The sequence below is a fragment of the Dinoponera quadriceps genome, unplaced genomic scaffold, assembly GCF_001313825.1.
Source record: "Dinoponera quadriceps isolate SergipeBrazil2010 unplaced genomic scaffold, ASM131382v1 scaffold3127, whole genome shotgun sequence".
Lineage (NCBI taxonomy): Eukaryota > Metazoa > Arthropoda > Insecta > Hymenoptera > Formicidae > Dinoponera > Dinoponera quadriceps.
Genome location: NW_014557143.1, coordinates 335,905 through 357,841, shown reverse-complemented (window position 1 = coordinate 357,841; position 21,937 = coordinate 335,905). Strand labels below are relative to the sequence as shown.

Genomic DNA, 21,937 nt, shown 5'->3' with positions numbered 1-21,937 from the left:
TGTGAAATCAACAGCATTGATAGTCTTCAGTCACTAATCTATTGTTTTCTTAAACATTTACATTTTATTACAGTATTCACCAGATACATCACATTTCGGTATAGTACGCATTTTATTATTCTAGTGCAGAATAATAAATTATTATTACATACTGTACGTACCGCAAAACCTGCTCATCATTCATGCATCGCTCTTTGCAAAAGTAATGTGTATAAAAAATTCACTGTTAATACGACATTGCGTGTTCTCTCTCTTTCTCTTTCGATCTTTCCACCGTTTATTATGCAATACTGCACGTTATTCCTCGCGTTATTAACGCTCTCGTACATGGCGGTGAAAAATCTCATTTAAAACGAATTGGAAGTCGACCGATCTCTGTTACGAGAATACGAGCTGCGCTATCTCCTAAAAACGGTCGAATGGTACGTAGGCTGCTGAATAAAAAAAAAATCATGACATTCAATCTAACTGCAGCAACTCTGCGGTTTCGGATCCAGGCCTGAACGCTTGGTGATGAAGACGCGTGTGAACTCTTCCGCGGTGGTCGGATGAATTCCGACAGTGGACTTCAGTTTCGGGAATGTCAAGCCGCACCTGCGCAAGCATAATAAGGTATTTAACCTTTCGTTACATCAATTTTTCTATCGAACATTTTGACTGATCTTTTGTTTATAACTTAATGCAATATCATCGCATATTCGTGTTATTTATAAGTCTTGGAAACGTAACGAAATCAAATACGTGAAATCGGTTACGAAATACATAAAGACAGAAAAAAACTGCGGCTACAAAATATTTCAAGTTTCGGAATACAAATTTGTATTTAAAACATTTCCAGCAGACTTGAATTTAACTTTTTCAAGTTAAAAGTGAAACCGAGACAACTCACTTTATCGCAGCCGAAAATCCTTGTATCACCTCTCCGGCGTTCGGCCCGACGAAATGCATTCCAAGGACCCTCTGATCACCGTTTCTGAGCGCGATGACTTTCACATAACAGTGACTGACGTCCTTCTGCGGTACGAAGAATTCCGTCGGCTTGTAATAAGCGTGATAAACTTCAATCTCTTCCTCCACATGCTGGGCAACCGCTGCTTCCTCGCTCAGTCCGACACATCCGTATTCCAGGGGACTGAACACGGTGGTCGCCACATTGATGTAATCCATCCGCTCGGATGAATTGTCGAACAGTCTTCTCGCCAGCAGTTTACCCGCGTGTATGGCGACGGGCGTCAGCTCGGGCTTTTTCTGCGACAAAAACGTTGCGAAATACGTTGAACGCTACATCGTTATGCCAGCTACACTGCATCTCTTTCTCTCTCTCGTAATCACTTATCTCTCTCACGCAATTTCTATCTTTTGATCTTCATATTTTTCCCTTACGTAATTCACACACGTTTTCCACATCTCAATTCATACTTTTCTCTCACGTATATTCGCGCGTTTCAATCCGTCCATTCTACTACGTAGTATTTCTAGAACTCTTGACATTGCACGAGGCTTTTTAAGGAAGTTCTCTTCTCCCCCCCTCCTCCTCCGCCCTGTTCCATCTCGGTCAATGACGAATACGGTCTAACGACAATTACTATAAATGCGCACGTTGCGCGATGTGAGGTATAATCAACGAAAAATGCCACAGGCTACAAATTAAGTGATACGAGAGAGGCGGGGATTGAAACATCCGCAAGCTTACATGAAGAACATCGCCGACCGCGTAAATGTTCGGGATATTCGTCTGCTCGTTGATCGCCTCGAATTTACCGGTTTCCGGGTGAAGCTCCAACCCGACGTTCTCCGGCTTCAGCTCTTCCGTGAGCGGCCGCCGACCGATAGCGAACAGAACGGTGTCGTACACGTCCTGATGAACTTCTCCGGCCTGAAAAAATCACACGTTGATGCAACGATACTCTAATTTATAATTAAACTTGCACACGTACCTTGTCAACCCAGTCGACGAGAAGGCGGCCGTCGTTCTGTTTTGAGATTTTCTTGGGCTTCGCCTGGTAGATGAAGTGCACGCCGCGTTGCTCCATCTCCTCGGCGACGATGTTCGCCATTTGCTGATCGAAGCCGCGCAACACGACCGACCGAACCATTATCGTCGCGTCGTAGCCTAAGCCGTTGAGGAAACCGGCACACTCCAGACCAATGTCTGTCTCGTCATTAAGAAAACTACGTGTGGTCTTCCGTGTAATTTTCTATGCGATACACGTCCGACGAGAAACGACAGTTCGAGAAAGGATACATCCAGCTCCGACGACGAGAGTCTTCCCCGGGGCGTCCTTCAAACTGAAGATATCGTCACTGGTTATGCCGTACTCCAGAGCACCCGGGATATCGGGATACCTGGGCCTACCACCTACTGCAATTAATATATTTTGAGCAGTGATAACCTTCTCCTCTCCCTTCTTGGTAATCCCTACCACAGTGTGAGCATCCTTGAAGTGTCCGTAAGCGTTGATGTAATCAATTTGCCTGTGTTGACGTTAATATGAAAATCGTTAGCAAATATGTGAGAAAAGTAATCAATCACAGAGAAAAGACAAGGACTTACTTTGTTCTAAGTTCGACGCGGGTAACCCAGTTAACAGACTTGATGTGATTCTGCACGGCAGTCCTCAGGGCTTCCCAGTCGATCTTGATGGTCTTGGGATCTGGTAGTTGCCAACCGAACGTAGCTGCTTCCTAAAAATCCACATATGACAGTTAAGTCACGGATACTTCAAGTTACCGTCGACACAGATAAGTTACAATAGTTGCATACATGGACAGCTTCACCGAGCAAGGCAGCTTGATGCATTAATTTCTTTGGTATACATCCTACATTGACACAGGTGCCACCTAAGCCCCAGGAGGTACCGCGAGGAGAGGGACTCACGTAATCCAGAACTGCTACCTTGGCTCCGAGACCTACGGCTTCCTTAGCTGCCGCCAAACCACCGGATCCTCCGCCGATAACCAAAAGATCGTACGTGTAGCCCTGATTCACTGGAAGAGTATCGTTCACACATCACATGCAAGGTCTCTTTCTTGAAAGGGGGGAAAAGAGAACAAATCCAAACGGTATGTCTTTTTCGGCTGAACCCGCACTAGCTCGAGAAATTTAGGCACACTGAAGCGTGAGAATCTCGTGCGTATGTTTCGATATGTACATTAATTTTATCAACTAGTGCAGTTGTTCAGCTAAGAAGAACAGACGTCTCTCGACAAAACCGGTCTGCAAGAGGTTAAGCGTTTCACAACGTCATCTTTTCGAAACGAAGGACACACCCAGCCGCTATACGCGTGTAAAAGTCGTCATCACCGAGACAAATCAGACGTGAAAATAATCGATTCGATATTTCCAAGGCGTCCCTCCGACCGTTTTTCAAACGTCCCGCTTGCGTGGAATTCGGCGCGCGCGCACTATTTACATAACTACGAGAACGCAACTATCCGTCGGTCTGGATATCCGCGCTCGGTGGTGGTATCGCACCGTCATCGCCGCAACTCTCGACACTCACTTGACGCACCGCACATGCAGGCCATCGTGTTCCTGCCGACGCATGTGGCAAACAACGCTGGTTGACGGCCGGGTAACCCGAGCAACTTGGCGTGCGCGCTGCGAAATGACACGAGCCGCGTGAACACCGTCAGGGTCGCCATGATAATCGGCGACACTCGATTCGCGATTGCGAGCATGTGACGTCAGCCGTTGGCGAATGAAACGCACCGACGAGCACGTCACGAGCCGGGTCACTTTTCATCCGCGGATCGACGAGTTTCGAATCCAGGACCGCGCGGGATGAGGTCGATCCTGATAACCGGTTGCAACCGCGGCCTGGGCCTGGGCCTGGTGAAGGGGCTGGCCGGCTCGGCGAAACCGCCGGACAATATTTTCGCGACCTGCCGAGATGCCAGCAAGGCGACGGTAAGAGACCGCCGGGAGACTTTCGCGTCACAACCGTCGCTATCATCGTCGTTACGCAATCCGTGGGCGCGCTTAATCGGGGAGGGGAAAAGCGTGCACTTACCGATCGGCGCCATCGCGACTTTCTTCGCTCCTCGCGTGTAACGACGGATCTTTCCCCGCTGGAATACTTCACGATGATTCACGAGAGTTGCGTGCGTCGACGCGTCCGTTTCGTATCTGTCGCGCGGACGATGCTTAAGTTACACTCACACCGATGAACGCCTACTCGTCGCTCGCGGAGTTCCGTCACCGCCATCTATTATACGCTCGCGCGGCCCCTCAACCCCCCGCGACTGGCGCGGATGAGTCAGCGAGCGATCGCGCTCGATCTCGAGATACTTCTGCGATTGATTGCGCAAACCGGCCTAGCCGGATCGCGCGTGACCGGTTCTCCCTGCCGCCCGCACGGCCTCGTTAAATCGCTGAGGAGACGGTAATCGGCGATGTGACCTTCCGATGCATGTTCCTCGAAAAACCGGGGATAATTGAGGGAGAAAAAAGAGATTTGTCTTTGCAGGAGTTACGCGCGCTGGCCGACCAATCGCCGAACATTCACATCGTCGAAATAGGTGAGTCGACAACTTCGCTTTCTTGGCGTCTGTTATGAATTTTCCGGGCTCGGCTAAATTGACTTTTTCTCTAAGTTGTGACAATAATTGACTTGATTAAGTTAGTTATCGAAACGAAAACTAGCTATTTAAAAGTTGATCTAAAACTGAATCGACTCATCAAAGTTAAAAATTAATTGTGCAAAATGTGTATATATCAGAAGAATTAATTAGGTCAGGTTTACACGTGCAGTTTTACATAACTAATTTTCAATTTTAGTTAGCTTACCCAATTCCGGAATTTTTTATGAATTTTTACCGTCTTAAGATGGATATACACCAAGTGAACAAACAATGAACAAACGAACACGTAATATGTATATTCGCATTCTAAACGCGCGCGAACTTTCTTCGATAAACCACTTGACGAGCCAATTGGTTCGAAATATTATGATTTTTGGATTAAATTTATCAAATATCTATTTTCCAAAACAATGAAAGCTTGCATTCGCTATTCGTTCCTTGTTCGCTCGCTCAATGTATATCCATTTTCAGCGTGACTTTCGTCACGTTCTGGGTGATCCAGTCGATTCAAAATTGATGTCAGTCAACTAACGGGGATAGAAATGATTAACTTGTCGATTAACAATTCGTTGAACGACATCCCAGATAGCACGTGTTAGTTTACGTTCTTTGAACACCCGTGATATTCCATAATCGAATTACATACGTTTAGAGAACGTATATGCCACGTAGGAGAATTGAAAATTCACATCGCGTCAATAGTGACTGGTATTATTCATCTATTAATTTAATCTATAGTTCGATATATTCATCTATTAATTTAATCTGTGCTCAGGAAGAGTCACCGTTGCATTGCGCTATTGCGTCATGCAGATCCGTCATCACAGGATTCGCGTTAGTTTGTAATATACAAAAATTGCAGCTTGCGTCAATTGTCGCAAGCGAGTATCCCGTTGAGATTAGCAGCGCCTGTCCACTCGTATCTCTGCCTGAATTCAGCGAAATTACATTCGACATTAATCCTCATTGATAATACGGGTACACACGGGTTTTCATATAATGTTATCGGGGCGATTTTATCCGCCTGAGTCCTCTCGAGCTGGAAGTGTTCGAAGATAAGAGTATGAGAATGCACGTCGCCGGTACTTGGAAAGTAAACGCGTTACGCAACAATCGAGGAGGAAGAGGAATAACTTTCTCTCTTTATTTCCAATCCGAAGAGGCCTCCCTCTTCCTTCTTCGGTTTCTCGTTCTTCGGCTCGTCCCCTACCTTGATCTCCACTTTGTTCCTCAAGTTCTCCTCGGTTTCCCGGTCACTCAAGTCCGAATCGACGGTTCGAACGTCACGATTTCGCCTTGTTTCCTTTGCGAGCCTTCATATCGCGATACGAGAAAAAATAGAATCAAGTATTACGGCGATGTACAACTTCGCGGCTTTTTCCTCCGGAATTTCTATCGCCCGGGAAAAAAAAACTGGATTCGCTGGAAAATGTTTGAAGACACCGTCGTGATTCAGAATGATGTTTTACGTCGGCGAACGGAGATATTGATTAAGCGAAACATCTCACGTAAATAATTAGTCAGCGACGTGCTAAATATTTCGCCTTCTTGCAGATCTGACGAACACGGACGGCTACAGGAAAATCGTGGACGCGGTCAGCGAGAGAGTCGAGGGCGCCGGTCTCAACGTTCTCTTCAACAACGCCGGCATCTCCAGCAAATTCACGCGCCTCGGCCTCGTGAAGAAGCAGCAGATCACGGACGCTCTTCTGGTGAACACCGTGGCGCCCATTATGCTGACAAAGGTACGTCTGTGGTCGCTTTATCGTTGCGTTCATCGAATTCTCCCGGTGGGGAGCTCTTCATGCCCTTGTAACACGCAATGACTGATCGAAGGCTCTCCTACCGCTACTGAAGGCAGCCGCGAAGAATGCTGAGAATAAGACAGAGCTGAGCGTTAATAGAGCGGCGGTGATCAATATGACTTCCATCCTCGGCAGCATCGCTGAAAATACAGACGGCGGTTTTTATCCCTACAGATGTAGCAAGGTGAGGGGATCTCGCCGTTTTTTGCGAGCTGGTGTATTTCCGTGTAGTGGTATTGGATGATCGACGCGAAATTTGTCGGGAGGTGAACAACGTTAAATCGCAAAATGTTGTCAAACGGATTGTCATAGATTAGTGGAATGCTCTGTGCATGATTGATGGGAAATTCTGAACTAGAGCAGTAGAATGTGAAAATATCGCCATTTGTATTGTGTCGAAGCCTAATTTTCGATAATTATGCCAAAACAGAAACGACAAAACTGTTTTAATGAGACTCAGGGTGTGCCAGTTGAAATTTGCGGCGTATACATTGTAATTCGTGATGTACAATTCATTCAAACTATCGTAGAAATTTCACAGAATCCGTGTATTCGCAACATCTCGCGGACTCTCTCGTGTTCTCGCAAAATTGGGCTTCGTTTCAATACGAATATAGCAATGCGTGGCTCGATTGTTGATTTGTATTGTATCCGTACTTGCAAGTATTTGTATAATATAAACTATATCTTATCTATTTTATCTAATCTCGTTCGGGATTAGGCCGCACTTAACGCCGCGACCAAGTCAATGAGCGTCGACCTGAAAGCCGATGGGATCCTGGTAACGTGTTTACATCCAGGATGGGTGCGCACGGACTTGGGCGGCCACAACGCTCCGATGGACGTCGAGACCAGCGTCGGCTGCATTCTGGACACGTTGAACTCACTGACAGAAAAACACACCGGCTGCTTCGTACAGTACGACGGGGAAATATTGCCTTGGTAAAACACACAACATCGGACAAAACTATAATTACATGTTCATTCTTTATATATATATATATATATAAATTATAATATTATATATATATATATATATATATATATATATATATATATATACATACGCGTATTTACGCATAATATTTATAACGATATATTTATATAGTTGTATTATTAATTATATAATTATTGTAATTATANTATATATATATATATGTGTGTGTGTGTAATATAAATTATATATGACGAGCAAAATATATAGTGTATATATATATATATATATTTCGTTTGTCGTTCTTAGATATCAATGTAAATATTTTAATTAGCTTTAAATATACATTATACACGATTTGATAAAAAAGTGCGAGTTTTCGATAAAGTAGTGCGATCGAGTTTCGATCCAGCATCTTATGCATATACTTAACAATTTGAAAGTAAATCTTTCTGAGAAGTCAGACGAAATAACATTTATGAATCACTTGCATTTGATGCGTTTCTGACGGATAGATGCTCGGTGAAAGTGAAATGAGAAGAGAGGGTCATTGCACAGAGAGGCTGACAAGCAACATCGCGACTCTTCTCGCAACCGACGTACAATTACTCACTGTTCAGTAGGTCATTCAACTATTTTATTTATACGAATCAAGCTTGTTTTGTACATGTCACGGTGCTATAACGTAACGCAAAGGAATGCAAGTTCTCCTATAGTATCGATAGTCAAAAGAAATGATATTTCAGATATGTACAATGATTTTTAACGACTAATTGAAAGTGTGAACATATTTGTATGTACGTTTATCTCTCTCTCTCTCTCTCTCTCTCTCTCTCTCTCTCTCGGTGTGTGTGTGTCTCTCTCTCTCTCTCTCTCTCTCTCTGTGTGTGTGTGCGTACGTGCGTGCGTGCGTGCGTGCGAGCGCGCGCGCGCGTGTGTGTGTATGTGTGTATTTCCAGCGATTAACTTATAGCAAACATAATCGTATAAAGCATTCGAGTATTTCGCGAGACATACTGTCTGCGAGACATGTTTGAACGAGAAAAGTAGTTTTTCCAAAACAAAAAAAAATAATACTGCCAACGTTGCTATAATCGTCGTGAATGTACAATCCGCTTTTTATACTTCGAATCTTCCCCTCGAACTTTACGTACGTTCGTTATCGAGTCCTTTTTCTCAACATTCACAATTCCCGTTTTTAAAACAGTGTTCTGTTGGGAATCGAAATTTAATAAACGGATTGAGCATTCGCCACATTTTATTCTATCCAATTGTTTCTAGTTCCTAAATTCAATGGGACAATTTGTAATAAATTCATATGTAAAAAAATATAAACTTCATTTCACATAATTTAAATGTTCCGTAGGATCAATGCTATTCATAATTTATATGCACGTATATATATATAATATATATTATACTCTGTATAACATATATCATATATATATATATTGGATATTAGATATTATCTCTATAGGTAGATTTCACTAAATTTGGATGAAACAGAAAGAAGAGATGTTTCGCTCTCTCTCTCGCTCTCTCTCTCTCTCCCTCTCGCGGTTCATCCACATGGAGAGATATGATTCAACGCAAAATTACCAAGTGCAAATTCACAAAAGAAATAGCGATTCCTAAATGTGTCGATCTCCATACATAGCAGTGATGGTGTCAGATTGAACATTAGTCAGTCTTCAATCTCTTAGGTGTAGGCTCGCTATTTTGCGAATTCGAGTCCTCCGAAAATCCCAAATGGGCGGAGAAATCTGTCAAACCTTGAGAATCACTAACAGTGGAGAAACCTGCAGCGTCGGGGAATATTTGGTTAATATTAAAAATAATAATAACATTATCACAAATTGTCAGGATCTAACTCACATGTGTTAGAATCTTCAGTTAGACCAAAGTTAGAATTTGAGGAATCTATACCTCCTTTCCTCGATAAACCATTTTCTTTATCGGAAACTGTTTTTCCTTTTTTTTTCTACAAAATAGAAACATTTATTTTCAACTGGTATAATTATTTGCATCGTCAATTGCGATCTGTGTCAATTTCTTTGCATAAAATACCTGGTCAAGCGTTGAGATTGGAACCCACTTGTAAATTTTCATAGTTGTTTCTCCTATGGTAACCCATTTCTTCTCCCTGTTACAACATTACAGATTACAACCAGCTTAATTAGCTGTACTAATTGATTTGTATGTATGTACAAAATTATACGATGTACTTCAGCTTTATGTATTTATATATACTTCAAAATAATGAAAACGAATACCTTCAACACGCTTAAAGTTAAGTTTCAAAGTCACTAACTGAAAAGTCATGCTGTCAGAAATTTCACAATGTTCTCGGTGTTATCAGAATCTCCACAAAGATTAAACGTTCCTTAGTCAAACGATTTCACAATATTGATTGTAATCTCTCTTATAGAAACAAGAACATATCAACATGAAGCGTAAGCAACTGTTGTAACATTCCTCTGCACATTTCTTCGAGATCTTTATTCGATAAATAAGAGCAAGAGAGCACGGGCTCTATTTTCTTCTCACGCTCGGTCAGCCCTTTGTGAACACAAAGGACAAACGCGAGATTCGACGACTCCTCCGCACCGATACGAGCACTCGAAGCGTTACTTTGCGAAACTTACCAGTGACGAACTTTATCAACCACTTGCATAACTCGTTTAATATCATCCTTGGCACGGCTACGAGTCTCTGCGCGCACCGACCGCGACATCATATTATTGTTCTCGTCCGATTAAATCACCGTTGATCGATTATTGCACCGGTCACCACACCAGAAACACCGGGACATTCGTGGAACGCGAGCTGGTTGAGAGGTTAGGAAAGTGACAGGGGGACACGCACCGCTCGTATATACATCGGACGTATACAATCACGTCGTGACCTCGCACGCTTGTGTAGGTTACTTGACCGACGACGAAGGACATTTCGTATTCTTTTCTCATATTTGTCTATTGATAGATTGATTATTTTCTCGATATCTTCAAATTTCATTAATAATCATGTCAATAATTCTTTAACACTCCTATATAATTCAATTATATTTCATTATTATCTCAGGTTTGTTCAATCTGCTATCTGATGGTGGAAATTTAAAGTTCGGCTGATCAGTCGTCAAGTCGCGCTACTTGAAAGTAGATGACCCATCATTTAGTCACGCTACGTACCTCGGTATTGGCTACTTTTCGGAATCGATTCCAATCGAAATCGTTCGATTCTCGCAAACTTAAACACAGAATAATTTCGCATATTAAATACGCGTAAACCCGACGAGTTCCAAAAGCAATCCCAAGAACAGTTTGCTAAATTATTATCAAAGAAACTCAAGAGGAAGGGAAAGTGTAATAATAAAATACTTCATGTCAATTCATAAGTTCGTTTCGTCATAATTTTTGCGTGTTCCGAAATATGAGAAACATAAACTGTTGCAAGTGTTCTGTGATCGAGTGTAGAAAAATTTACCGAAGGCTGAAAGTTTTGGATATTACTTCGTCGAATGAATGTGTTTTACATCTACTTCTTCAGAGGGCGCATCAAAGAACAGTATATTAAGAAACTCTTGTAGCATAGCTATTCTTAAACTTCTTTCTTCCAGATATAACGCGAGCATGACTGTTTTCGTGCTTCATTCTGGTTACGTATGACGAAAGTCAACTGAGTCGGAAAGAGCTGCTCACAACTGGATTAGAAAATAATTCCAACAAGTACGTTGCGGATAATTGTTAACACAAGGACAATTTGACGACCTCTTAAAATATTATGGACGACGATTTTGAAGATAGGATTTTATATCAGGTGAAAAAATAATACATTATATAAAGAGAATTTAAAATTGTTAAATTTTGTCTTAAGATACGTCTTTAAATTAAAATATATTTTATGTACTTTTATTTTTTTTCATTAAAGTTTAATTTATTAGTATAATTAAGCAATCTTAAGTAAATTAAGTTTTTATTACTTTCGGTTTAATTTTACGATAAAGGCTACTAACTTTTTTTAGGTTAACATCATTGATTTCAAATTATATTTTTATATATTTTATGTATTTGTATTTAATTACACGATTCTCTCATTTTAAAATGTAAAATAAGTTTTTAACAAAAAGTGAAAAGTACAGTGAAAAAAAGAAATTGCTATGTTCAAGTAAATATTTACTAAGGAGTATTGTAGTCATTTATTTTATTTAGATTAAGTGAATATTACTTGAATGTAGCATTCCTTTTCTTCCAGTGTGCTGTGAAACACATTGTGACGAAAAAGAAATTATTTATGACAACATTATGTGACATTAATGAGATAGCCGAATCTTAATAAAGAAATTTTATTCATAATTTATTTATATTTTCAAGTTCTCAGAGTTTTTTTAGATATGTTTAATAGGCTAAGTTATCTATTTTACGAAAATTAAATTATTTATATTTGGAATGATTAAAAATTGTTATTGTTTGTAATCTCGACACAGGCATATGTATCACATATGAAGCTTGTATCCAAGTTTGCTGTAGCTATTCCCACTGGATCAAGTGTCTGGTTTAACACTTCACTAAGTTACTTCTGTAAGATTATACGAGTCTATGCTTTAAGGCCAGAAGTGCTAATCGGTGGTATAGTTCTACTGATTATTCTATTGTACGTACAAGTTGTGGATGTGTGGAGTAGATCATTCCTGGATGGAATTCATTATACTCTGGGGCGCACAACATCTAAGGTATAAATGTATTTTTAAAATAGACTAATATTTGATAATGTATATCTGTACAAACAAGTAAAAATAAAAATAATTAGGCAAATTATTTGCAGCAAACTAAATTTTCTTCCAAAAGATGTTTCTTACAATATATTTTTTGAATATATACCATATATGAACATATTATAAATAATCTCTAAATATATATTGCTCAAGGATTATATTTAATAATTTTATACAAGCATATATCTAAAACCTCTTTTAGTTATTTTCTTTTAACAAACTCTTGATATATATTGTCAAGAACTTCCTCTCCAATAGAACTCAGCTATCGGTTTTTATTGATCAAAGAGTTATTGGCAAAAATTTATGAACAAAGAAGTATCCTTGAAAAAGATTAAGCCTGAAGCCAAGAAAAGCCTAAAGTCTTATACATCGAAATTGTCAAAATATTGCTGTAATTTAACTAAGCATATGATTGAGTGGCTAGATGATAAGCTTGAACGACGCAACGTGCTCCTAGCGAGCACGTACATTGCGTGAATTACAGTTTGACATATTTCTTTATGTAGGTGTCTAAGCTGCAATTTTATGTTAATGACTCTGTGAATAATGGAGTGAAACTTAGTTGGGAGTTAAAACAAGATTACATTGCAGCATATGCTGTGCAAGGGCACAGAGCTCGGATGGAAGATCGCTTTGTAGTGAACGAGGATATGAACAACACTGGAGTTTCTTTGTTTGCAGTGTTCGATGGCCATGGTGGAGAGGTAATATTTTTTCAAACTGGTGGTTCTTTTATTAATGTTAGTGTTAATAATTTTTATGTCGAATCATCCAGTGAGATAAAATATGAACTGCAGAATTAATAAATAATAATCCAGGTAGCAGAGAGAGAGAGAGAGAGGAAAGAGACAGCTATCATGATAATGTAATGTTGATCAAATTTATATAATAATACAATATAATAATATGAGACAAATCAATTGGTGGTATTAAATATTAAATTTTATTAAATAATATAAAAAATTTAATGCTTATTTCTGTTTTTAGTTTGCAGCCAACTATGCCCGAGATAAACTTATTCCTAACATAAGCCAAAAAGTTCTTGAATTAAAAAATATGTTGGCTGGCAAAGCATGCAAAACTGATTATCAAGGCAAACCGAATGAAGTAGAAAAAACAGAGGATATTGATAAAAAAGATGAAAAATCGTTGGAGCGGAGAAAATCCTTTCGAAAAACTGTGAGCACTTCTTTGACGGACGATTATATGAAAGAATCTATTAAATTATCTGATCCAGAACTGCTTGATAAATTGGAGAGCATATCACCGATTACAAGAGAGGTAAATCATGAGTGAAATAATCAATCAAATTAAGACTTTTAAATAGTGAACGTTACACACAAAAAATGCGATCTTTTGCCAGTTGCATTAAATGTTGATAAAAAAAAAGAGAAATTACTATAAAAAACTTTTAATGAATGAATTTCAATGCTATTTTCATCTGTTTATAGGCTAGACCATGCAGAATGGATGCAAAACAAATGCCCAAAGTGGACATGATAAGCTATATTGAAGGAAACAAAATAAATTATGCTAAACTTCTAACTGATGAAATTCTGACAGTCGACAAATTATTAGTGGAAGCTGCTAAGAAGAACATGGATGTGGCCGGTATTTATTCTTTTAATATATATATGTATACATATATTAAATATATATTTATTTATATTTATACATATATTATATATTATTATGCATATTATGTTGGAAAAAAGAAAAGGTAACATGAGGAGAATTAGAATCACTGGATGAGCTTTTATCTTTCGAGCTCTCTATTATTCAATAAATGTGACCCTCTATTTTTATTGCACATTCTTATAGCTCTTGTTAAGACGTTTTCAAAACACTTTAATAAAACTTCTCTTGGTTAAGAATTTCCCGAGATATTTTAAAATTTTCCATGATATTTTTTAATGTAAAATATGAAATATCTCGTAAAATAAAGGAAGAGTAGGATCGTCCTCCGATCTTGCCTTAAATGGCCGGATCCTCGAGGTTATAATCTCGATATTTTTGTGTAAGAACTTTTGTTCCAAAATGTACTCAGTAATTTATTATTGATTGTTTACGAATTCTCCTTGCGTGCGCGGAAACTCTACATACTAAAATGTAAAAAATATATTAACTAGTTATTTAAAAAAACAATATTTGAAAATATAAGAAGCTAATCTATATTATTTATAATTAATATGTTATTTACGTTCTTTTCACATATATAATTTCTCGTTTTTAGGCACAACTGCTTTGATTGCTCTATTGGAAGATAATAAGCTAATCGTAGCAAATGTTGGAGATTCCAGAGGAATCATGTGTGATGGGAAAGGCAATGCTATTCCTTTGTCTTTCGATCACAAACCTCAACAAGTATTTATTCTTTCTTATATTTCTTTCATGTTATTATAATGCACAAGCATGCTGCGTATCGCTTATTATAATATTAACCATTTGCAGTTCGAGAAATGTGCTACTAGGAATAAGTAAACATTAAAGTAAAGGAACATTAAAATGTCAAATTTTTTGCTACCATTAATATTTTCCTAGAGAAAAAACTTGTAACGCTTTAAGTGGAACCACCCTGTACGTCCAGTGAATTTAATATTATTTATATATTGCGTATTTTATATAAATTTATAAATTTGCTGCACACATACACGCATATTGTAATTGTTTTTCTCTTTACAGGAAAGAGAAAAGAGGAGAATAAACAAAGCCGGTGGTTTGGTGACATTTAACGGCGTGTGGAGAGTTGCCGGTATATTAGCCACTTCACGCGCTCTTGGGGATTATCCTTTGAAGGATAAAAAACTAGTGATTGCTGATCCGGATATTCTAACGTTTGATTTGGATGATCACAAACCTATGTTCATAATATTGGCATCCGATGGACTGTGGGACACGTTTTCCAACGAAGAAGCTGTAGCTTTCATTAAAGAACGTATAAATGAGCCATATTTTGGCGCAAAAAGTATTGCACTGCAAAGTTTTTACAGGTAAGGAAATGACTTCAAATATTATGGTATTTATCTAGATTTAGGCGAACCTATTTCCAATCCTTAACATATATTGTCTTGGTCAGTGTCCCGAGTAACATTAAAAGTGTTTGGTCACCGCTCATTATTATATTATATTATTATCAGAAAATTATCGAGAAAAGTAATTAAAAAAAAAAAGTCTTGTATTTTTCTTGAAAGGGCATATCAATGTCACAGAAATAAGTTATAGTAACTATCGTTTTTTATCAGGATATGAAACTTATGGTAAATTATTTAGAAATTATTTAGTTATTCAAGAACATTACCTGTGCGATATATGTCAACAATGTCATCAAGGGATCCCACGTTCAGCACTTTTTTACAAATTAATTCTTACAGTATATACAATATTTTTATATCACAACTGATATATATTTTGCAGAGGATCCGCAGATAATATTACAGTCGTCGTGATTAATATGAAGGACCGCAAATACAATGCATCGGAGCCAAAAGTGGACAAATGATGATCGCACATATTTTCTGTTTTAATCTCACGTTTTCAAGAAGACCCAGTTACTAAACTAATCTGACCCGCTGCTATTCTAATGAACTGGCATCGTATGTGTTTATCTCGTGTTTATAATATTTATCTCGATGTGAGAGAATGATTTTGATAATAGTTAAAAATAATATTTATGTAATGTTATTTAAAATTAATGCGGAAAAATCTAGATTTTTCATGTATTGTTTGTTATGTTTATGAGCAAAATAAAGTAGTTTGAAATACAGGGTGCGCCGTTAGAATTCCGTTTTATCGGAAAAGGGAGGACTTTCCCTGGATGTTGGAGTCTTTGAACATATAGACACGTGGGGAAGGAATTGCCTTTGTTTCCTGTAGGCCGAAAGCATGTATAAAGCATGTTGTAATATAATTACATGGCTAGTAAAATTCTGAGCGAAATATTACGATGCGGACGATGCTCGTCAGTCTTTATCGCTGTTCAGTTTGTTGCAAAGCATACGTGTGACATTTGTTCTTGCATGTTCTAAGCCGATACGATTTGGCTTGACGCTATATTCAAAACTAACCACGTAAATATTGTAAACCCACGTTCACCATCTGTTCGTATAATACGAAAACTCTGTCGCGATAATAAAAATATTTTTTCTCATTAACTATCAATTATTCAGTTTCTTAGATAAATCTGTTTAAATTTTGCCGCCACGCCTGCGCATCAACGATTCCTGTGCAGCCAATAACCGTCCATCTTATATCCTTCAGTGCTGGGTTTACTTCCGCCTATCAGGTTTCTCCCTGGTAAAAGTTGATGCAGATGGCGCATTAAACAGTCGCGTGAAACGGCATTAAGGGAAACACCACGCGTGGCCTCTCTCAGATTTCTCTCTGATAACGGATTTGATTGGAGGAAAAGGAGAGCGAGAATCACAAAATAGAGAAATAAATTCCAAAGGGCGCAATGGCGGCGCATGCGCGAAATCTCGGCGCGCTTTGACGCACGCGATGGAGTCGTTGCGAATACGAGCGCTCCGCTCTCTAACATTTCTCCCGCGCGTTTTTCCCGTGCATTTTTTCACGCGAACCTGTGTTGAAATATCGAGATCATTTATTCAAGAGACGAGAACCGGCGCATTATGAGTGTGAGTTGAACGTTTCATCAAGTTTTGCAACTTTTGAATACGTGCGAGGTCGTTTCAAAGTGTTCGAACTTGTCGTTTAATCCAGGTTAGTCCAACTGTTATTACGAGATATTCAATCTTTTTCACGACAAAGGAACAACTTTCTAAATATTCTCTGGATAAAGCATAGAAAGAATAACTCTTTAATTAGATCAAATTATAATACTGCTTGCGAATATACGTGTTGAAAGTATGAATGTTATAACGTTTAATGTGAATAACTAGACAGAAAACACAAGAAGCAATTTTATCGGATTTCTATCGTCAAAGATGCACGAAATATGCATATTTCCAAAGAATTTGTGAGAACATACTGCACACATATTCACCTCGCTGAAAAACACGAGACACCGATAGAAAAACAATAGATAGACGAGTGAAACTGTACTTATTGTTGATACCATAAAGTTCAATATTGTGAAATCGATGTATTTCTTTGACAGTTAACTTAAATTCGAACCTCGCACAGACAAATCGATATTTTTATGTGTTGCTTGCCTTATTTAATTAGGAAAAACTTCGTTTTTAGGTGACTACTTCAAGGAATCGTTTAATAATGGCTACGGGAAGCAGTCAGGTAGAGTTACTCTGTACTCCACGGCGCGCCCAAAAATGTCTCTTCGCAGCTGAAGGCGGTTCTTGCAGGAAGAATTTATCCCGGGGCTCGAGTTGTAACAGAAATGCCGAGGTGACTTCGGGGGAAGATTCGGATTTGGGGCCGATGTCGCCGCTGGCCCTTACCGACCAAAGCCCCAGCAGCTGCGAGAGTTCCCCGGGCAGGGATTTCGTCTCTCCATTTGCGACACCCGAGAAATCCCCGTCGTTACCTGTCACATCCTTATCCTGGGATCGTTTAATGCCGAACAGAAGCGTGGAAGATTCCGCGTCGCTGTTCAGCTCGCTGAAGAAGCTCAGCCGAGCAGCTCGATACTCACCGAAGTGTAACACGGTGATGAAGAACCTCGTTAAATCCGCGTCGGCTTCTCCGATCAAACGGACTGGGGAAGCATCGACGTCCGAAGGATCGGACGCGACTGCCACCGAGGAAGTAATTCCGGAGACGCCTCAGCAAAGCTTCTCCGAAATCCAGAGCATCACAGAGACACCACGAAAGAGCGGAACTCCCGGACTGATCACCCCCTTAGGCTCCATAACGAAATCAGTGCTGTTGCCGAAGCTGCACAGACGGAAGTCTCTCGGCATGCTCGAAGCTAGCGAGAACATCTCTCCTAAGCAGAAGGAGAACTCGTTGAAGAGGCTGGCGCGCGATCAACTGGCGGTGACTCCGGCGAAGCTCTTCAAGACGGACGACTCTCTGGCGCCCCGAGCGCGCGCGGCGTTGTTTCAGGAGAAGAAGAACGAGTCGCCCTTGAATAACATCTCGTTGAGCACGAAAATGTTCTACAGCAGCAGCAGCGAGTCCAAGCGGCCTTTTGCCTTCTACAATTTCAGGGATGACGAGATTAAGAAGAGGCGAAGTTTGCCGGCGTATAGAAACGGCAGACACTCGTTGAAGAGACAAAGATTCGGCATGATCAATGCTGGTGTGTTTCACGGCATCAAGAAACCGAAATCCAAGGTTAACACGAAGGTGTTGAAGAAAGAGGGCCAAGCGCAGAATTCCGCAGACGAGAACAAGGAGAACAAGGAGAACGCGAGTCCAACTGTGAAACGAGCTCAACCGGTGGTGGAGGAGAAGAGCAAGGAGAGAGGAAGTCCTCCTCTGCCGGAGGTCGACGAGAAGAAGCGGTTCTTCCGGAGCATCAAGCCGACTCAGGCCGCTACGGTGACCGTAAACGAGAAGATCAAGCTGAAGGTTGAGGACGGTAAAATCCTGCTGAGCCAAAAGTACGGTTGCTCCTCGGCCAAGCGACGAGCAAGAGCCACGGATGTCTCTTACGACGTCACCGACCTCTCCGTGGACGAGCCGGGTGTCGAAGACACCTTGGGCGAGAACAAGGTCGCCAACATCTTGAAGATACTCGAGAACGACTGGGCGGACGACGATTACGACACGATGGACGCGTTAACCGTCAATACCAATGCCGTTTCCCCGTCGACGGCGACAATCTTGCAAGACACGATCATGTCGCCAGCGAGCGAGCTCAGCAACATGACTTCAACGATGAACATCAAGGACGCCTTCCTCGCGGACAATACGGAGAACAACAACGACCCCGTGAGAACTAACAAGGAGGGGAAATTCTTCCCGTTGTTCGCCAAAGGATACGTCGCACCGGCTGACCAACTCGCCAAGTAGGCATCGCGAAATTGCGAGAATCGATTTCCCTGTCGATGAAGCTTATGTTTCTTCCTCTTTTCTCAGGGATGCTGGGGGCAAATCGGCGAAGAGGAACACCCAGTGGCAGCTGTCCATGAAGAGCGGACAGGATCAGTATCAGCTGGACGCTGGCCAGAAACGTTTTGGGGCCACTCAGTGTCCAGAGTGCGGCGTGGTGTACCAGCTGGGCGACGGGGAGGACGAGAACGCCCACTTGAATTATCACAACAGCATACGGACCTTAAAATTTCAAGTAAGCTTTTCTCACCTCATTATCGTGCGTTACATAAATGTCGAAGGAAAAAATTGAATATGTTAGAACAGGCATGATCGTTCTGAGCAATTTTATAAAATATGTTCAATATCTAGACGGTACAGATTTATTTCAATTTTATGTGTCCACTTGTGCGTTCACACACTGAGTGCACTTACATGTGTGCGTGGCAATGATACAAAATATTTTTGTTTAAACGTACATGTTGCTCTATTGACATGCCTTTTCCAATATACAGGTTTTAAGGATAGGATATTTTGGAATGAATCTATTTAGCACTTTGGCGTCTTTGATTTACTGAAGAAATTCATGCTATTTTATCTTTTTATTTCTTCAGAAATATACATATGTGACAATGTATTTCTCGACTACGAGGTATTAATTAACCATTTAACATCCTGTTCTCATTCAATAAGCAAAAAAAATATGTATTTAAAGTTAATTAAAATTATTTATTAAACAAATGAGTATAGAGAATAACTCGATTGACGTACATTTCATTGAATGAGAATCAAGTGGGCAAATTAAGCGGATTTGAATATTACAACGTGAACCTAACATAAATCCCTTTTATCTATTTTAATGAAATATATATAAAATTCTATTCCAGCTATATTTCAGTCCATAGTTACTAATATATTATACACTATTAACTTTACAAAATAGAATTATATATTTGGTAACTATAGTAATTTAGAGCTGCTGCATAATTTAAAATTGCCTTCCAGTGCATAGAAAAATATTTTAAAGTACAAATAATTAATAAATATATCAACCTTGTAATAGTGAGAGAGCTTTCTTATCTGAGTTCTAATCCCAAAGATGTATGCTGGTGCGTAAATGTTTTCTTCTTTGCAATAGGGATGGAAAAACGAGCGTGTCATGTACGAGGATCCCTTCACGTCGAGCAGGATAATCCTGGTAGAACCGCACGATCCTAAGCAATATTGGAAGAAAGTGTCGGAGATTCTGACTGTAGTGGACAACGATCTAGGATTGGCGGACGTGCAGTTGTCGGGCTACGAGACAAAAAAGGTCGGTTGTTATTCGCTTGTCTCGCTTTGAATTCAGAAAAGAGAGAAAATGCATTCTCCTCTTCAGGTCTTCCTGTACATACGCGAGAAGAGCGTCATCGGAGTGTTGGTAGCGGAACACATTAAAACGGCGTATCGTATGATTCCCGAGCTGATCGAATTGGACTGCTGCACCGCGGAAAGCACGCCCACGAAGTGCGGAATAAACGTGGTGTGGACTGCGATGAGTCACCGCAGGCAAGGAATAGCCACCAAGCTCGTCAACATTTTGAGGTGAGTGTAGCAACGTTTTACATTTGCGTGGATTCACCCCTTCGCCGATCGACGATTGAAATCCGCAAATGTTGCAACATGAATGTGTTATTCACGCGTGTTTCAGGGCGAAATTCTTCTATGGTTACGTGATGTCGCTGGACGATATTGCGTTCTCAACACCATCCCCGAGCGGCAAGATCTTCGCCGAAAAATACACGAAGACTCGGAACTTCAAGGTTTACAGCTAAATCGCAGACTCTGCACTCTCTATATATTTATATATATTTTATCCTTCTCAAGAATTTTTCTAGTTTTTTTTTTTAGCTCTTTCACTATTACAAGGTTAATATATTTATTGATTATTTGTACCTTAAAATATTTTTCTGTCAATAGAGCAATGTGTACGTTCAATTTTTTCGATATAAGAAGTAAAAGTTTAATTTGTATGTTTATATAACTTATACAGCTAATGCAGGCTATTTCAGACTCTTTTTTGGATGTTAGTAATAAACGCAGTGGTAAACGTGAACTTGGATATGTTAGAACAGGCATGATCATTCTGAGCAATTTTACAAAATATTTTCAATATCTAGACGGTACTGATTTATTTAAATTTTATGTGTATACTTGTGCATTCACACACTGAGTGCACTTGCACGAGTGTGTGGCAATAATACAAAATATTTTTGTACTTATTACGATGTTACAATAAACATGCCTTTTCCAATATACAGGTTTTAAAGATAGGATATTTTGGAATGAATCTATTATCACTTTGGCGTCTTTGATTTACTGAAGAGATTCATGCTATTTTATCTTTTTATTTCTTCAGAAATATACATATGTGACAATGTATTTCTCGACTTTGAGATATTAATAAACCACTTAACATCCCGTTATCGTTCAATAAGCAAAATAATATGTATTTAAAGTTAATTAATTAAAATTATTTAATAAACAAATGAGTATAGAGAATAACCCGATTGACGTACATTTTATTGAATGAGAATCAAGTGGGCAAATTAAGCGGAATATCACAACGTGAACCTAATATAAATCCCTTTTATCTATTCTAACGAAATATATATAAAATTCTATTCCAGCTATATTTCAGTTCATAGTTACTAGTATATTATAAACTTTGCAAAATAGAATTATATATCTGATAACTATAGCAATTTAGAGCTGCATAATTTAAAATTGCCTTCCAGTGTATAGAATTACAATGTATTTCGTTGTTCCAATTGTGCAATTCCCGTTTTAAAACGAGAGGCATCTCTGATCTTATGATTACTTTGGAATGATCTTAAAATGCTAGAACTA

At 39.5% G+C, this 21,937-nt stretch overlaps 5 protein-coding genes across 12 annotated transcripts; 3 read left to right on the top strand and 2 right to left on the bottom strand.

Annotated features, from left to right (window-relative positions):
* Positions 1-39: 39 nt before the first annotated feature.
* Positions 40-4,414, bottom strand: LOC106748744 (thioredoxin reductase 1, mitochondrial). 2 transcript variants are annotated; one of them, XM_014627585.1, is made up of 8 exons: positions 4,014-4,414; positions 2,765-2,988; positions 2,555-2,685; positions 2,246-2,475; positions 1,938-2,152; positions 1,694-1,876; positions 890-1,248; positions 40-594 (listed from the first exon to the last, which is right to left on the bottom strand). In XM_014627585.1, exons 1-8 carry the CDS (start codon positions 4,024-4,026, stop codon positions 465-467), a joined length of 1,485 nt encoding a protein of 494 aa, XP_014483071.1. In that variant the 5' UTR covers positions 4,027-4,414; the 3' UTR covers positions 40-464. The 2 variants fall into 2 exon arrangements, with proteins under 2 accessions (XP_014483071.1, XP_014483070.1); XM_014627584.1 differs by lacking the exon at positions 4,014-4,414 and adding an exon at positions 3,504-3,703.
* Positions 3,777-11,021, top strand: LOC106748747 (C-factor). Of its 4 annotated transcripts, none has more exons than XM_014627590.1 (6): positions 3,777-3,910; positions 4,470-4,521; positions 6,139-6,329; positions 6,421-6,573; positions 7,111-7,331; positions 10,940-11,021. In XM_014627590.1, coding segments are annotated over exons 1-6 (744 nt in total). In that variant the 5' UTR covers positions 3,777-3,784; the 3' UTR covers positions 10,941-11,021. The 4 variants fall into 4 exon arrangements, with proteins under 4 accessions (XP_014483076.1, XP_014483074.1, XP_014483077.1 ...); XM_014627588.1 differs by lacking the exon at positions 10,940-11,021 and adding an exon at positions 7,839-8,201; XM_014627591.1 differs by lacking the exon at positions 10,940-11,021 and having other exon boundaries at positions 6,442-6,573; positions 7,111-7,394.
* On the bottom strand, positions 7,190-10,367 carry LOC106748748 (B-cell CLL/lymphoma 7 protein family member B). 2 transcript variants are annotated; one of them, XR_001374782.1, is made up of 5 exons: positions 9,969-10,367; positions 9,391-9,466; positions 9,199-9,304; positions 8,923-9,122; positions 7,190-7,327 (listed from the first exon to the last, which is right to left on the bottom strand). XR_001374782.1 is itself a non-coding variant. In XM_014627592.1 (4 exons), the coding sequence occupies exons 1-4, from the start codon at positions 10,058-10,060 to the stop codon at positions 9,004-9,006; spliced, it is 393 nt and encodes a 130-aa protein (XP_014483078.1). In that variant the 5' UTR covers positions 10,061-10,366; the 3' UTR covers positions 8,199-9,003. The 2 variants fall into 2 exon arrangements, 1 of the variants encoding a protein (XP_014483078.1); XM_014627592.1 differs by lacking the exon at positions 7,190-7,327 and having other exon boundaries at positions 8,199-9,122; positions 9,969-10,366.
* LOC106748746 (protein phosphatase 1L) lies at positions 10,974-15,860 on the top strand. Its single transcript, XM_014627586.1, has 8 exons — positions 10,974-11,139; positions 11,807-12,052; positions 12,604-12,801; positions 13,085-13,378; positions 13,549-13,708; positions 14,331-14,461; positions 14,780-15,087; positions 15,512-15,860. Exons 1-8 carry the CDS (start codon positions 11,104-11,106, stop codon positions 15,594-15,596), a joined length of 1,458 nt encoding a protein of 485 aa, XP_014483072.1. The 5' UTR covers positions 10,974-11,103; the 3' UTR covers positions 15,597-15,860.
* A 588-nt stretch (positions 15,861-16,448) lies between these two features.
* On the top strand, positions 16,449-20,875 carry LOC106748739 (N-acetyltransferase ESCO2). 3 transcript variants are annotated; one of them, XM_014627573.1, is made up of 6 exons: positions 16,449-16,731; positions 17,300-19,026; positions 19,097-19,304; positions 20,187-20,360; positions 20,427-20,632; positions 20,739-20,875. In XM_014627573.1, exons 1-6 carry the CDS (start codon positions 16,726-16,728, stop codon positions 20,860-20,862), a joined length of 2,445 nt encoding a protein of 814 aa, XP_014483059.1. In that variant the 5' UTR covers positions 16,449-16,725; the 3' UTR covers positions 20,863-20,875. The 3 variants fall into 3 exon arrangements, with proteins under 3 accessions (XP_014483059.1, XP_014483060.1, XP_014483061.1); XM_014627574.1 differs by having other exon boundaries at positions 16,449-16,816; XM_014627575.1 differs by lacking the exon at positions 20,739-20,875 and having other exon boundaries at positions 20,187-20,359; positions 20,425-20,582.
* Positions 20,876-21,937: the final 1,062 nt, after the last annotated feature.

What these genes read in the sequence shown, in the direction of transcription:
- LOC106748744 (XM_014627584.1), bottom strand. Translation starts at nt 3,681, where the DNA reads ATGCTCGCAATCGCGAATCGAGTGTCGCCGATTATCATGGCGACCCTG. An exon ending in TCTCGTCGTCGGAGCTGGAT is followed by an intron (nt 2,153 to 2,245) that starts GTATCCTTTCTC and finishes ATGACGAGACAG; the next exon opens with ACATTGGTCTGGAGTGTGCC. An exon ending in GGATTTTCGGCTGCGATAAA is followed by an intron (nt 595 to 889) that starts GTGAGTTGTCTC and finishes ATGCTTGCGCAG; the next exon opens with GTGCGGCTTGACATTCCCGA.
- LOC106748747 (XM_014627587.1), top strand. Translation starts at nt 3,785, where the DNA reads ATGAGGTCGATCCTGATAACCGGTTGCAACCGCGGCCTGGGCCTGGGC. An exon ending in GAGATGCCAGCAAGGCGACG is followed by an intron (nt 3,911 to 4,469) that starts GTAAGAGACCGC and finishes TTGTCTTTGCAG; the next exon opens with GAGTTACGCGCGCTGGCCGA. An exon ending in CGCCCATTATGCTGACAAAG is followed by an intron (nt 6,330 to 6,420) that starts GTACGTCTGTGG and finishes GACTGATCGAAG; the next exon opens with GCTCTCCTACCGCTACTGAA.
- LOC106748748 (XM_014627592.1), bottom strand. Translation starts at nt 10,060, where the DNA reads ATGATGTCGCGGTCGGTGCGCGCAGAGACTCGTAGCCGTGCCAAGGAT. An exon ending in GTTGATAAAGTTCGTCACTG is followed by an intron (nt 9,467 to 9,968) that starts GTAAGTTTCGCA and finishes ATGTTGTAACAG; the next exon opens with GGAGAAGAAATGGGTTACCA. An exon ending in CAATCTCAACGCTTGACCAG is followed by an intron (nt 9,305 to 9,390) that starts GTATTTTATGCA and finishes TCTATTTTGTAG; the next exon opens with AAAAAAAAAGGAAAAACAGT.
- LOC106748746 (XM_014627586.1), top strand. Translation starts at nt 11,104, where the DNA reads ATGGACGACGATTTTGAAGATAGGATTTTATATCAG. An exon ending in TATCACCGATTACAAGAGAG is followed by an intron (nt 13,379 to 13,548) that starts GTAAATCATGAG and finishes ATCTGTTTATAG; the next exon opens with GCTAGACCATGCAGAATGGA. An exon ending in GAAGAACATGGATGTGGCCG is followed by an intron (nt 13,709 to 14,330) that starts GTATTTATTCTT and finishes TCTCGTTTTTAG; the next exon opens with GCACAACTGCTTTGATTGCT.
- LOC106748739 (XM_014627573.1), top strand. An exon ending in CCGGCTGACCAACTCGCCAA is followed by an intron (nt 19,027 to 19,096) that starts GTAGGCATCGCG and finishes CTCTTTTCTCAG; the next exon opens with GGATGCTGGGGGCAAATCGG. An exon ending in TACGGACCTTAAAATTTCAA is followed by an intron (nt 19,305 to 20,186) that starts GTAAGCTTTTCT and finishes TCTTTGCAATAG; the next exon opens with GGATGGAAAAACGAGCGTGT.